Consider the following 13,666-nt stretch of genomic DNA (forward strand, 5'->3'; position numbering starts at 1 on the left):
AGCATTTACAATTTAGTGATCCGTGGTATGGATGTTAAATAACATACGTTAAATAAAAACTAAAACGTTTTACGTTTTATTCATAGTCCAAAAAAAAATGTTTCCGGTGACGTACATTATACCAGCGATATATGGCACGTTCATAGTCCAAAAAAAAATGTTTCCGGTGACGTACATTATACCAGCGATATATGGCACGTGGGTTCGTTGTTTTTCAAGGTTGTATAAACTGTAGCGATGTTACTGTTCTTTTAACATATTTTGCGATTTGCTATAATAATGTACAAGATTTTAGGAGCATCGGCTCTCCAGTTCTACACTCGTAGCTGCTTAAAACATGTTTCAAGACCGCAGCTGTCAAAGGAACATGAAGGATGTTCGCTGCTTCGACGATCATTTAACTCCAGCTTGATATCAAAGGACTGGGCAACACATTTGGGCAAAAAACAGAGGTGCAGCTCACCCAGAAGTCTGAGATGTTACAACACTCAAAAAGGAGCTAGGGAACCAGCATCAAATCCACGTCAGGGAGTCTACACTTTAGTGGAGCCACAGAAACAAGAACAGTTTGTGTTCCCGGACTTTGATGAACCAGTGAACAATAAAGATGATGAACAGCCAGATCATCTTTTGCATGATCTCACAAGTAATGCAGACGCAAAGCCAATGCATGAAAAGCATGGCAATTACATGCACCTTCGAGGGCTGGAAATGCAAATGAAACATTTAAAGGGCTCTGCAAAGTCTGAAGTGGAGGAAAACTCATTGATTGAGTTCCACGATAAAGGATTCCCACCGGACAGACGCACCAGATCAAAGAAGATTAAAAAGCAACAAAAGATCTATGGCACTCCTGATGTGGACGTGGCAGTCGGTGATAACTGTTGCTCCGGCTGCGGGGCCCTCATGCACTGTACGGACCCTGAAATCCCCGGTTACCTGCCAAGTGAGAAATTCAAAGTGTTAGTTGAAGAGGACCAACTGAAGAAGGCAATATGTCAGAGATGCTTTTTAATCAATCACCACCAGAAAGCTTTGAGTGTCACCATGTCCAAAGAGGAGTACAGAGCGATTGTCAAGAGAATTAAATCAGAGAAGGCTTTGGTGCTGCTGATTGTGGATCTTCTGGATCTCCCGGACTCCATCGTCCCAGACCTTCCAGAGCTTGTTGGGAAAAATAAGCACATTGTGATTTTAGGAAATAAAATAGACTTGCTGCCCGGAGATGCTGAGAATTACCTGCAGCGTATCAAACGTCAACTGAGGGCATACTGTGAAAGCATGGGCATTTCTACCATTGATAACAAAGACATCCACCTCATCAGTGCCAAAACGGGATATGGTATAGAAAACCTTATAACGAGACTGCAGTCGACCTGGAAATACAAGGGAGATGTGTATTTGGTCGGGATGGCCAATGCTGGCAAATCCACGCTGTTTAATACTCTACTGGAATCTGATTATTGCAAATCCAGAGCCTCAGATGTGATTCATAAAGCTACTATATCTCCATGGCCTGGTGAGATATTTCATGCAAGATAATTAAGCGAAATATTGGCCTTAATCAGTAAATATGATATTCATTATGAATATGTTTCACAATTTAACTGCCTGTCAAAAGTTTGGAATAATAGAGGTTTTTGTTCAGAAAATCATCCAGATATCATTTTTGAATATTCTGATTTAAAGAAAAACCACAATTAAAAGAAATCATGTTACACTACCATTCAAAGGTTTGGGGTAGATAGATTAAAAAAATATTACAATAAATAAACAATACTTTTATTCAGCAAGGATGCATTATTAATCAAAAATGACAGTTAAGACATAATTATAATGTTACAAAAGATTTAGATTTTAAAAAAAAACATTTATTTTAAAATTTATATTCATCAAGAGTCCTAAAAAAAGTGTCACATTTTCAAAATTGCATTCAGCATTGATGATAAAATATGTTTCTTAAACAGAAAATCAGCAAATTCGAATGAGATCTGAAGAATGATGTGACACTAAAGAGGGGAGCAATGGCTGATGAAAATTCAGAAATAATAGACATTTTGCAATATTTTCAAATTAAAAAGTGATCTTTTAAATTGTAATATTATTTCACAATAGTATTGATTTTACTCTATTTTTGAGCATATAAACATTCTTTGGGAGCATAAGAGACTTCTTCTAAAAACATAAATATAACAAAAAAGTTACTCCAAACTTTTGAGCAGTAGAGTGTATAAGACAGGCATGTTTCAAGTACTAAAACAAGAACAAAGAGCTTTTTATTTAGCATGCTTGGCCCTTTTAGTAATTTAGGAGTGTGTTGTGCATTCCTGAATGATTACGCTGTTAAGATATGATATGTGACCCTGGCTGTGAAAACATAGCTAAAGTCTTTTTTATTATGTTTTCTGTTTTCTACATAAAATCATCTTACCTTCATAAGGTAAAGAACATTCTGTGAAAATGTAACCTTGACTACTTTAATATCGCCTGAGTAAGCCCATGTCAAAGAATTCGATCATAGTAAATTAAATTGTTGAAATCAAACTTTAATGCTTAATTCGATTTTAAGACTTTAGCCTACATTTCACTGAGAGTCACATATTGATGTCCAAGTTATTTAAACTGTTAAGAACACATTTTTCTGTCCACTGTAAATCTAGGAACTACATTAAATCTGCTGAAGTTTCCCATCATCAACCCGACCCCCTACCGGATGTTCAGACGGGCAGAGAGACTGAAGCAGGCATCTCATTTGACAGAGGATGAAATGAATCCTGGAGAGCTGAAGAGAATCATACAGTTCAGCAAGCAGGGATACTTGGTTGGTGAGTTTGTAAGTTTTGTTGTTTTAGGAACCCAGAATATATCGGTTATCTGTCATCAGCAGATATTAGAGATCTGTATTGGCTGATATTGAATCTTTAAATGTGATTCTTGATACAGTTTTCTCTCATTTTTATTTATATGTAAGGAACAATCGAATGTTTGCAATGATTAGTGTTTTTATGTTGTTGAAATAAGTCTCTTATGCTCACAAAGGCTGCATTTATGTGATCAATGATACAGCAAAATGTTTTAACATTTTCAAATGTAATTTATGTTGATGGCAAAGCTGAATTTTAAACAGCTTTTTTTTCCAGTTTTCAGTGTCACATGTTCTTTCAGAAATGATATTTGTTAATAATAAATTAATAATAACATTTTACAGTTTACTTGTATTTTCCTTTTTTTTTTAATGGGAGGCAACTAATTATTAGTAATATTATTTTTTTTTTAAGGTCACATTGGAAGGACATTCCTAGCAAATCAGCCAACCAAGAAAACTCTTGTGGAATTTGATCCTGACAGTCTGAGCTTTGGAGAAGACCTGGAGGAAGATGGTAAACAGGATCCATCCTTGGACTCGTCCACAGATGCAGAGCTCAGTTACAATGAAATCAAAGATGCACACTGGTTCTACGACACCCCAGGCATCATGAAAGAACATGATGTAAGTCTCCCTATTCAAACTGTGCGCACAAAATACACTTATTTTAAAAAGTCTATCTTTATGAATCATGCACCACTAAGGATTCTAATCAAAATGTAACTTTCCAGGTTCTCAGCCTGTTGAATGAGCAGGAAGTGAAGCTGGTGGTTCCTACACAGGCCATTATGCCAAGAACGTTTGTAATGAAGCCCGGTATGGTTTTATTTTTAGGGGCTTTGGCACGCATTGATTATTTGGAGGTAAGATTTCATTTGACATGGGAAAACAATCTTTTGCTGAATCTGTCCCAAACCAAGATGGCTCTGTACTCTCTTTAGGGGACAAGCTCATGCTGGTTAACAGTTGTTGCTTCAAATCGCATCCCGGTTCATATCACCAGTTTGGACAAGGCTGATGCAATCTACCAGAAACATGCTGGGAATACCCTTCTTGCAGTATGTATAAATAAACATTTGTATTTTTAACAGCAGTCTTTACTATAGTCTTCTGTATCACCTGTCCTTCAGAAAACAAAAAAAAGATTAATTTGCAACAAACAAAGATTAATTTGCTCATTTGGTGCTCAAGAAACTTTTCATATTATTATCAGTGTTGAAAAGAGTTGTTCTACATTGTTTTGTGGCAAGGTCCCATCTGGTGGTGAGGAGCGCATGAAAACTTTTCCACCACTTGTTGCTCAAGACTTTGAACTCCAGGGGCAGGGCTGTAACACTGCAATCACTGACATCAAGATCTCATCAGCAGGTCATTTTTTTGGGTGCCTTTCCAGTTAGCTTTTTAGATCGTGTAAGGGTTTATAGTAAATCTCATGACCAAATCTTAAAAGGTCAAGTCTTAAAAATGTGGCCAGCCAAGGCTCATTATAATTTTTTTTTTTAATATATTTAATGAAACTCCAATTCATGTTTTTTTTTTTTTCAGGCTGGGTTGCTGTGACAGCAGCCGAAGGAGATCAGCTGTTGTTGAGGACTCGCGCCCCTGAAGCAGCAGGACTATGTTTGCGCACCCCACCTTTACTGCCCCATGTCGTGAATCTAAAAGGACAGAGGATCAACAAAACTCCCGCCTACAAGACGAGAAAGCCACAGGCGCTGGTCGACACCGGTTTGTCTGTGAAAGCTGCTGAGAGACTCCAAGTGAGAAAGAAAAATTGAGGTGTTTCTGTTGATATCTCTTAATGCTTTTGTTCTTCAAAATATTGTTCTGATTGAACTAAATGTACTGCTTGTATGCTACAAGTACAGATGCTATTGATGCATTGGTTTTTATACTAAAATCTATAAATGATTATGAATTTACCTGATAAATAAATGCCTTTCAAAAAAAAGAACTTTTTTTATTTTTATTGAAACAACTAGAGCTAAACATACAGGTCACATAGTAAACGGTTTTAAAAAGCCATTATAAAAAGCCATATCAAGAGGACAACATTATAACAACATTTAAACTGATATAATTTGACTTCTTTTACTAATAAATGGAAATGGCAGTCACACACGTGATTACAAAGATGGATAAATGGCACAATCTGAGTTGTGACCTGACAACGTGCAATTGTAAAGAAAAACAAAACAGCAGTGCTTAACAAAAAAAAAGTAATAAAGGACAAATTTACAGTGATAAAGTATCCAACCGTCTAAGAGTACAGTTTTTCAGGTGCACTGGAGTACCTGAGGATAGTACATTTTCTAGTTTTGAATCTGAAACCTGTGGTTTTTCTCCTACAAACTTTATCAACTACATCTTGCTTTGGTAATAAACCCAAAAAATCAATATTGCACAATGCACTAAAGGCAAATTATTTCTATAACTTTTCTCTTGCAGTATTTTTTTCTTCCTTTGTAGTCAGAATAACATGGCAAATTTACTAATATACAAGGGATGTATATCAACTCATTCACCCTCATACAAAAAGAGACACAAAAAGGTCTGTTCAATATGATTCGATCAACTTTGGACAAACAGATTTTCAATTCAGATAACCAATTTGATCTGTGTAAGGGAATGTTGCTTAGGTAACATACATAGAAAAGACAAGTCATTCTTTAATTTGAAGATCAATGAGATCTAAATATCTGAGATATTGATTAAAATGATCAAATTGATTGTCTGAGGCACTGAAGAGCAAAATAAGAAAAATATGTACAGTTTATATACAGACAAAAGCAACAAAATCTTTGGACAGAGCATGAAATTGAAATATTACCAGAAAATTGACAGATAAAATAATCTACAAACTCAAGAAGTGAGAGTTACAATTCTAAGTGTAAAAAAAGGAGAGCAAATTTACAATGAATTAAAAAAACCTACTATTCCACAAATATTACAAACTACATGCTACTTTCCTTTAAGGGCAGAGCAAGTGTAATCAAAGATAGACCTCCAGGAAGTGTACAGAAAAAAAAAATCAATGTTTAGCTTATGTGAAACAGAGCCTCAAAGGTAAGATTATGGTTAGTTGTCAAGTGCTCTCTAAACTGTAAAAGGGAACAAAGAAACAGTTGAATACAATGACATTAGCCAGGTTTGAACACAATCCGCCTCTTGCTGACCAGAGATGGAGACGCTTCAGTGGAGTGGAACTGCACAAAGACACTGAAAGCCCCATTATCTTCAAGGCTATTCAACGCTGGACCACCTGGGTTTGGCTAATCTGAGCTCTCCACAGGGATGGAGGGAGAAAGTGTACTCGCTTTCAGAGCAGTTCTCCTTTTTGTTGCTTCTGAGTAGTGTAATCATAAACACAAGAAAACCCAGGTGATCCTACCACAAGCTGACAATGGATTTAATTTCTGAATTGAAAGTATACAGTGTTATTTTAATGTTTCATGTTGCATCATGGCAAACTAAAAACAGACATGGATGTGGTCATCTGTCATGAACTGTAAAGCCATCAAAAACAACAAGAACCTTATTTTTTATTACAACATGAACAAGCTTTGTTCAGTCCGAAGTCTAGGAGAACCTCAAAAACTGTTTTGGGCACAAAAACGCTGCCCTTTTTCATATGAGATTCCCCTTACTTGTCACTCTGAGCCGCCCCTTCTAGGTAATACACATTTACTAAATGCCGGTTCAAGTGGCGACGGTAGTCCATCTCAAGAGAGAAGGTACGGTCACAGAAGATACACGTGTGACTGAGCAGTTTGGATGGAGATGGAAGCTCTTCTGTTGGAGTCTCTGGAAGTTTCTCTCCACCCTCGGTGGCAGCAGCCAGTCCATTAAGACCAGAGTCGTAGCTTCCTTCAGAGGCGCTATCGCTGATGTCACTTCCCCCATCATTACTGTGGATGCCTTCGTCATCCTCTGCGTCTGTAGATTTGCGACCAGGTGGACCAGGAAGTTCGAGAGTTGGGCTGAAACCCGGAGAGGTCTCGTCAGTAGGTGATGGCATTTCACTTCCGCTGTCTACATCTGGAATTTCTTTTGGTTCATGTGGGACCTTGTTCTTAGTTTCTTCAGCTTGTTCAGAGACTGGAACTTGGGGTTGGCATGGAACTGTTAGTTCCTCCACTACAGAAGCAGTCTCCTTCGGGTTTCTCTCATCTTGGCAGGTCACTTCTTTAGATGTCTGCTCATCTGGTTGGTCAAGTATCTTCAGTGTTTCTGTAGTGGACTGTTTTTCAGCTTCTGGACTGTTTAGTTTCTCTGGGACTTTGTTGGTCTTCTCAGGTTCAATGACACAAGACTCAGGTTTCTTTGCATTTGCCTCAGCATTTTTGGTTTTGCTCTTCATGGCCTGTAGAACCTCAGGTATTATGCGATTTCTCTCTGGAGCACCAGAACTTGTTAATGGCCTGGCTGTATCTTTTGTTGTGCGCTTGACCCGCTTTGAAGGACAATTAGTTTCTGCGGAATCAGTCACTGGTGCTTTCATGTTCTCTGCTTTTCTTTTGAGAGGTTTGCTCTGGGTATCTTTTTCACAGTTGACCTTTGACAATTTTGTCTTCCTCTTGCATGGTTTCTTGGGTTGAGATTTCTTGCAATCTTTTGTTCTTTCTTTCTCTTCAGTCTCCTTCGCTTTCCTATTCAGTAATCGGTTTTCTTTTTCTAGCCGCTCTCTTTCCTCTTTCTCATTTTGCTGCTGCTGTTTCTCTAGAAGGTCTTTCTCTGGTCTTTCTTTATCCAAATCTAGTCTTTGCTCAACAATAAGTTGATGTTTTGCAATAACTTCATTAGCGGTCTCCTTCAATGCCTTCTCTTTCTTAGGACGACCTTTCATTACTTTCTCCCCAGATTTAGGGGATTTCTCTACCTTCTTTATTTCCTTTTTATTAGCTTGCTTATCATTGCTGCCCTCTTTTTGTGCCACGGCAATGTCCATAGTTTTTTTTACCAAAGTCTTTCCTTTAACCTTCTTACTGTTTTTCGACATGGTCTTTTTCTCTGCAGGTTTTTCATTGAGTTGTTTGGTTGGCTTTCCAGATTTTTCTTTCAAAGTGACATCTGGGGTTTTCTTTGTGGTCTTGTCAGTCAGCTCAGTCTCCACAGCAAGGGTGGGTTTAGTGGGTTTTTTAATAGAGAGGTTGATGGGACCTGATTCAACATCATCCAATTCTCCCAACTGCTTGTCCTCACTTTGCCTTGATCCAGGATGGTCTGTCGCAAGCTTATTTGGCGAAATGTCATCTGTGTCAGTCCTCTTCACGCGAAGCCTTACCTTTGATACGTCCATCGAGATATCAGAGCATCCTGGGTGTCTGGACTTGATGTGATACTGCAAGTTGCACTTCTTGGATGCAGCATATTTGCAAACTGGGCAAAGAAACTGGCGAGGGTTTACATGGAGCTCAACGTGCTTTTTAAAGTTGCTGCGGTCGGCTGTCTTGTATTGGCAGTAGGGGCAGCTTAGGGGCTTGGGTCCATTGTGGACCTGTCTGGCATGGCGGGTCACCTCGTGCTGGTTGGCTGCCAGGTAGCTGCAGTTGTCACATTTGAAAGGCCTCTCACCTATTCCAGACAGACCATAAGGAGAAGGTCATGGCTGAACAATGAATCTTTTATTTCAACTTTTTGAGAAAAACACAGATGCAAGCCTCATGCGGGGGATACAGATAAAAGACACATACAATACAGAATCACATTCTAATTCACTCTGTATACTACAAACCATGTACCATTTTATCCAAAGCCATCTGGCTCCACGGAGTGCAACAAAAGAGAGAAAAATCATTGACAAGATGAAAACAGAGGCCTTGAGCACATTTGCTCTGTCCCAAAACCCAGAGAGCTTACATACAGAGGCAAAATAGTCACCTTGGAAAATGCACTCACTTTATAAACTTGTATAACTTTTAGACTGAATTAACTCCTATGACTTTTCCTAAACCTCGAACAAAGTACTTTCAAGGGATAGTTCACCCAAAAATAAAAATTCTGTAATTAATACATTTTGTTCCAAACCCATAAGATCTATGTTCATTTTTGGAACACAAATTAAGATCTTTTTTATGAAATGCAAGAGCTTTCTAACCCTACATAGACAGCAACGAAACAACCACATTCAAGACCCAATTGTCCATGTGATATCTGTGGTTCAACCGTAATGTTATGAAGCTACGAGAATACTTTTTGTGCACAAAGAAAACTAAATAAAATTTATTCAAAATAACAATTTCTTTTCTTCCATGTCAGTCCACAATGCATCGAGTCAATATTTTAGTTTTCTTTGCACACAAAAAGTATTCTTGTAGCTTCATAACATTACGGTTGAACCACTGATGTCACATGGAATATTTTATTGATTTTCTTACTACCTTACTACCTTACTACCTACCGGCCGTGAAACATTTAATTTGCATTGCTGTCTATGCAGGATCACAAAGCTCTCAGATTTCATCAAAAATACCTTAATTTGTGTTCCAAAGATGAATGAAATTCTTACGGGTTTAGAATGACATGAGGGTAAGTAAATAATTAAACAGAATTTTCATTTTTGGGTGAACTATCCCTTTAAACCTGATGCACCATCACAGGTATTTCACAGAGAATATATCCCAGAATACACTGCAACAGGTTTAACAAAAAATAAAATAAATAAATAATTCCTTACATGCTAAGTATTTGTATTATTTTCTTCTAAATATCATATAATTATCTTAGCTGTTATTGGCTAAATCTATTAAAATTCTGCAAGTTTTGGAACAAGTCAGCTCAGTAGGATTTGGAACAGATTTATCGCATCAAAACCTGGACTGGAATTAAACAAACTACATTATAAATCCTAAAATATAACTATATATACTAATCAATTTCAGCACAAGACTATTTCAACAGACGGACAAGAGACTCACCTGAATGGGTTCGCATGTGTCTGGTGAGATGAGTTTTTTGGGAGCTGGAGTAGTCACAGTATATGCACTGGAACGGACGCTCACCTAAAAGGAGAATCAAATTAAATATTTTTAATTTCCCCATATATTTCTGATTATATAAAAGTAAATTTAAATCAGTGTGATTTTACATTGAATTGAGACTTAATGCAAAACTTTAGATGTACCAGTGTGGGTCCGAATGTGCTGTATGTAGTTATTTTTGCGGTCAGAAAAATATGAGCACTGGTTGCAAGTGAAAAGCTTGCTGGGAAAATGATTCCTCAAATGTTTCTTCCAGTGATACTGACTGATGGTGGTATAAGCACAAATGGTGCACTTGAATACTCTCTGGTCTTCACCCTCCTTAGTATGATGTTTAAGGTGTGCCATGTAGTGGTCGTAGCGGTTGGTATTGTATCCACAGCGCTCACAGCGGATCACGCCTTTGGAGTTACTCAAACTTTCACTATTCTCTGGGTTTGGCGTTTGAGATTGGCCCGACTCACTGGCCAGATCGTCGTCAGAGTCAACCACGCCATTTACCACCGTCATTTTCTTGGCGCTGTGAACGCGGATATGGCGAATGAAGTCCTCCTCATTCTCAGCCTGGTACTGGCAGGGTTTACAAAAGAAAGGCTTCCTCTTCTTTTTGTTGGTTTCGAAGATAACAACCGGGGTGCGCTTACGTTTTTCCGCTAGTGAGGATTCCGATGGGGTCTTTTCAGATGGGTTGGAGAGGTCTTCTGCTCGCTCCATTTCAACCTGCTCTATCACTCTCTCTGACACCTCTGGCTCAACCCGAGTGGCATGTTCAGCGTACGTGCTCTCAGACATCTCCGAACTGTCAAGGCTGTATCTTATAACACCCTCTTCCTCGCTGTCAGAATAGCTGTTGCATCCAACAGTCTTGAGTTCCACCATTTGTTTCTCTTCTGCACTGTAGTCTGAGGAAGCCGCCTCTGATGAAACCACCACATTAGCGAGCATCACTAGCTGAGGGGCTGCCACATCATTGCGAGGCAGCTCTGGAAGGTCATGGCCCACCTCTACAGGCATGAAGACACCAGCAGCAGCTGGATACACAGTCTGAGCAGACATGCTCAACCAGCTGAAATGCAAAAAGAAACACTGATTTTAGTGCCACTGAAAAATCACAGTCAATTTAAGTTGTAAACTGTATTAAAGTTGATAAAAATGTGTGTGTGAAATGAAAGCAGAAGACTGAAAGGATGTGAGAACTGTGACATCTTCTCAGATCAAGTCATCTGACGATGACTAAACAAACAGTTCCATGTAAATGAATGATTCAATCGAAACTCATCATTTTCAGAGATAAGAAGTCTTTGCTGAGCCAATCTCTGATTGATTAACCCCACAAGGATAATGCAGATTTCAAATTTCCACTCTTAAAAACATTTTAAATAAGAAACAAACAAAGCCTAAACCAACACATCTTTACAGAGCCAATGAAGTACCCTGTTCTTTCTTGTATGAAGTCCATTAAAGCAATAAGCAGCTTTAACTATAGGTTATTTTAGGGAATTATAGCAAACAAGCATCTATATTCCAATATTTCAGAGCTCCCAAGCATGTATGGCAATGCTCCTGAAAAGCAGTGATTTAATTCCTAAGGCATGATTTGTTTAAGATGCAATCTAACCAAGACAAGCATGGAATATATTCAGAGCAACAATAACAAAACACAGTCGATGTTACCAAGTTGCATTAATTTCAGCCAGAACTTTGTGGAGCACCTTTTTTCTGTTAACTGAGAAAACAATCATCATTTCCTACATAGGAAAAACTTTACTTTGTATGTTTGTACTCATAAAAAAAAAAAAAACATGTTTGAATAAAATCTATGCAATTAAGCCTTTAATTCATAATTCTTAATTGCTCAAAATAATTTAGTATAAATACTAGACGTATATGTACTATCCATACTCCTTAAAGTGTTATATTTTTTCTAAATACTATATAATATTTAGAGACACTAAATAAATTTTAGTTTAAAATACTACATATAACTTAAAATGTATCATAAAAGAGTATAATATTTCTAAATGCTATATAGGATACTTATAAAATATATGGGTATTTTTGGTATTTTCTTATAATGAGAAAACAAGGTCACAACGCTTAGTGAAATCTGTTCTAGTGTAAGAAGTACGATCATGGCAAACAGAGCCGTGCGTTTGTGTGTGAAGGCCTGCGAGTTTGCATGCTCAGAAATGTGTGTTCGGCCATTTTAAAACAGCACCACTAACTTCTACCAGTGGAGGAAAAAATATAGCCGTGGATGTTGTGAACTCAAGCAGCATGACATGAACGCTGATTACCTCATTCAATCAGCAAAGCACATTTTGCGCTAAAAAAAACTCAAACAGGCTTTGGGTGAAATATGACTGCGTTTAATCAAAGTTGTCAAAATAAGGAGTGAAAAACTTTGACCTTGTTGGACAGCTCCAAACACACCCATCTGAATCAAACGAAGAGCGAGCTACAGATCGCCCGAAATATTAAAAAACATAACATAATCAAAAAAAAATTTCACTCATTTTATTTTCACTGCATGGAGTTTAATGTGACTAAAAACATGAATGCGTCAAACAGGCATCTCACAGATCTGAGTCATTTCCGAATAAACAATAGCTCAAAAGACACCAAAAGTGATGTGATTTATCCCAAAAGCGAATGTAAAGTAATTGTCCAGCTTCAATAATCGTGTAAAAAACTAATTCTAGTGAATATGACAACAGAAGTTCCGTTACAAACCTTCACCAAGATGAAAAACTAAGTTAACGTTCCTCGTCCGGAAACTGCATGCATGCAACAACACACACTACTACGCACGACAACCCAACAAAGTTACACTTTTTATTTAACACAGTCGATCGAAGATCATGGTGATGATTTTATGTTTCATTTCTCATCAATTTAATGCACTTTTTATTTGTTCAGCATGTGTGTGTGTTAGCCGTGGTCCTGATCTGATCTCTCTCCGTGCTGAAATCAGCCCTGGACAGCGCCTCTCCCTTTCAATGCAACCCTCCATTTTCACTCCACTTACTCAAACTTAGTAGAGCTCGTACGCGACACAAAACAACACAAAACCACACCCTAATCAGCTCCAAACCCCACGGAACCAAACCCAGGAACTCACCAGAGGTGTTCGCTCGTTATTTGGCGATGTTGTTGCAGGAAGAAGTTATTTCCAAACTCTCAAATCAGTCGAGGAAGTACGCGAGACTCACGCATTCCAACACATCTCTCTCGCGCAGCCAGACCTCGCTCGCTGGGAAGGCGTGACGTCAGCGCGCACGCTCACGTTCGCAAGCTCTAAAAGTTTACTATTGTGTGTTTTGTTTTAGTGTGTGGACTGTGGAGAGTGACACAGTCTGATACTAACAAATAAACGAAAATATCCCGACGACATTTTGAATGGGCGCTAGTAGTAGCCAGTTTTGTATAAGTTGTTCTCATTGTTCTGTATTTGTTAACTCCTACAGCTACACGTGGCAAACAGGCAACGTGAAGCTGTGTTAAGGAATATTTCTACAGGGCGACATTGGGCAGCTGAACTCACAGGATCAACACAAGTGCTAGGCAAACAACTAGTGAAGATGTTGGGGGGCTGCCATTTATTTTCCACTACATGGTGTTTGTTTTTTTCCCATCCGTTTTTTCCTAAGAAAAGGAATCTGGTGCTTTGAACAAACTTGAAAATCCATACTGACCTTCAAGAAAAGTGTGTTTTAATCAGGGACTAAAGTTTTAGAAAAAAATGTAGCTGAAAATAGTATGTATGAGAGACTAAATCTTAGAAAATGTTAAATATTTTTGGATCAATTTTGATAAATAG

At 38.1% G+C, this 13,666-nt stretch overlaps 2 protein-coding genes across 2 annotated transcripts; one reads left to right on the plus strand and one right to left on the minus strand.

Moving 5' to 3' along the window:
* Positions 1-174: 174 nt before the first annotated feature.
* On the plus strand, positions 175-4,820 carry noa1 (nitric oxide associated 1). Its single transcript, XM_059516100.1, has 7 exons — positions 175-1,519; positions 2,661-2,825; positions 3,279-3,490; positions 3,598-3,729; positions 3,808-3,924; positions 4,117-4,234; positions 4,412-4,820. Exons 1-7 carry the CDS (start codon positions 280-282, stop codon positions 4,642-4,644), a joined length of 2,217 nt encoding a protein of 738 aa, XP_059372083.1. The 5' UTR covers positions 175-279; the 3' UTR covers positions 4,645-4,820.
* Positions 4,821-6,287: 1,467 nt separating this feature from the next.
* On the minus strand, positions 6,288-13,107 carry LOC132109767 (RE1-silencing transcription factor-like). Its single transcript, XM_059516099.1, has 4 exons — positions 12,968-13,107; positions 9,990-10,912; positions 9,784-9,867; positions 6,288-8,440 (listed from the first exon to the last, which is right to left on the minus strand). The coding sequence occupies exons 2-4, from the start codon at positions 10,900-10,902 to the stop codon at positions 6,510-6,512; spliced, it is 2,928 nt and encodes a 975-aa protein (XP_059372082.1). The 5' UTR covers positions 10,903-10,912; positions 12,968-13,107; the 3' UTR covers positions 6,288-6,509.
* Between the last annotated feature and the right edge of the window lie 559 nt (positions 13,108-13,666).

This window comes from Carassius carassius, chromosome 29 (genome assembly GCF_963082965.1).
Source record: "Carassius carassius chromosome 29, fCarCar2.1, whole genome shotgun sequence".
Taxonomy (NCBI): Eukaryota; Metazoa; Chordata; class Actinopteri; order Cypriniformes; family Cyprinidae; genus Carassius; species Carassius carassius.

Bases quoted from the DNA above. Each gene is read 5' to 3' on its own strand.
- noa1 (XM_059516100.1), top strand. From the start codon at position 280: ATGTACAAGATTTTAGGAGCATCGGCTCTCCAGTTCTACACTCGTAGC. The intron at 1,520-2,660 runs GTGAGATATTTC...CTGTAAATCTAG, and splicing joins TACTATATCTCCATGGCCTG to GAACTACATTAAATCTGCTG. The intron at 2,826-3,278 runs GTGAGTTTGTAA...TTTTTTTTTAAG, and splicing joins CAAGCAGGGATACTTGGTTG to GTCACATTGGAAGGACATTC.
- LOC132109767 (XM_059516099.1), bottom strand. From the start codon at position 10,902: ATGTCTGCTCAGACTGTGTATCCAGCTGCTGCTGGTGTCTTCATGCCT. The intron at 9,868-9,989 runs GTACATCTAAAG...TTCTCCTTTTAG, and splicing joins GCACATTCGGACCCACACTG to GTGAGCGTCCGTTCCAGTGC. The intron at 8,441-9,783 runs GTGAGTCTCTTG...TGTCTGGAATAG, and splicing joins ACACATGCGAACCCATTCAG to GTGAGAGGCCTTTCAAATGT.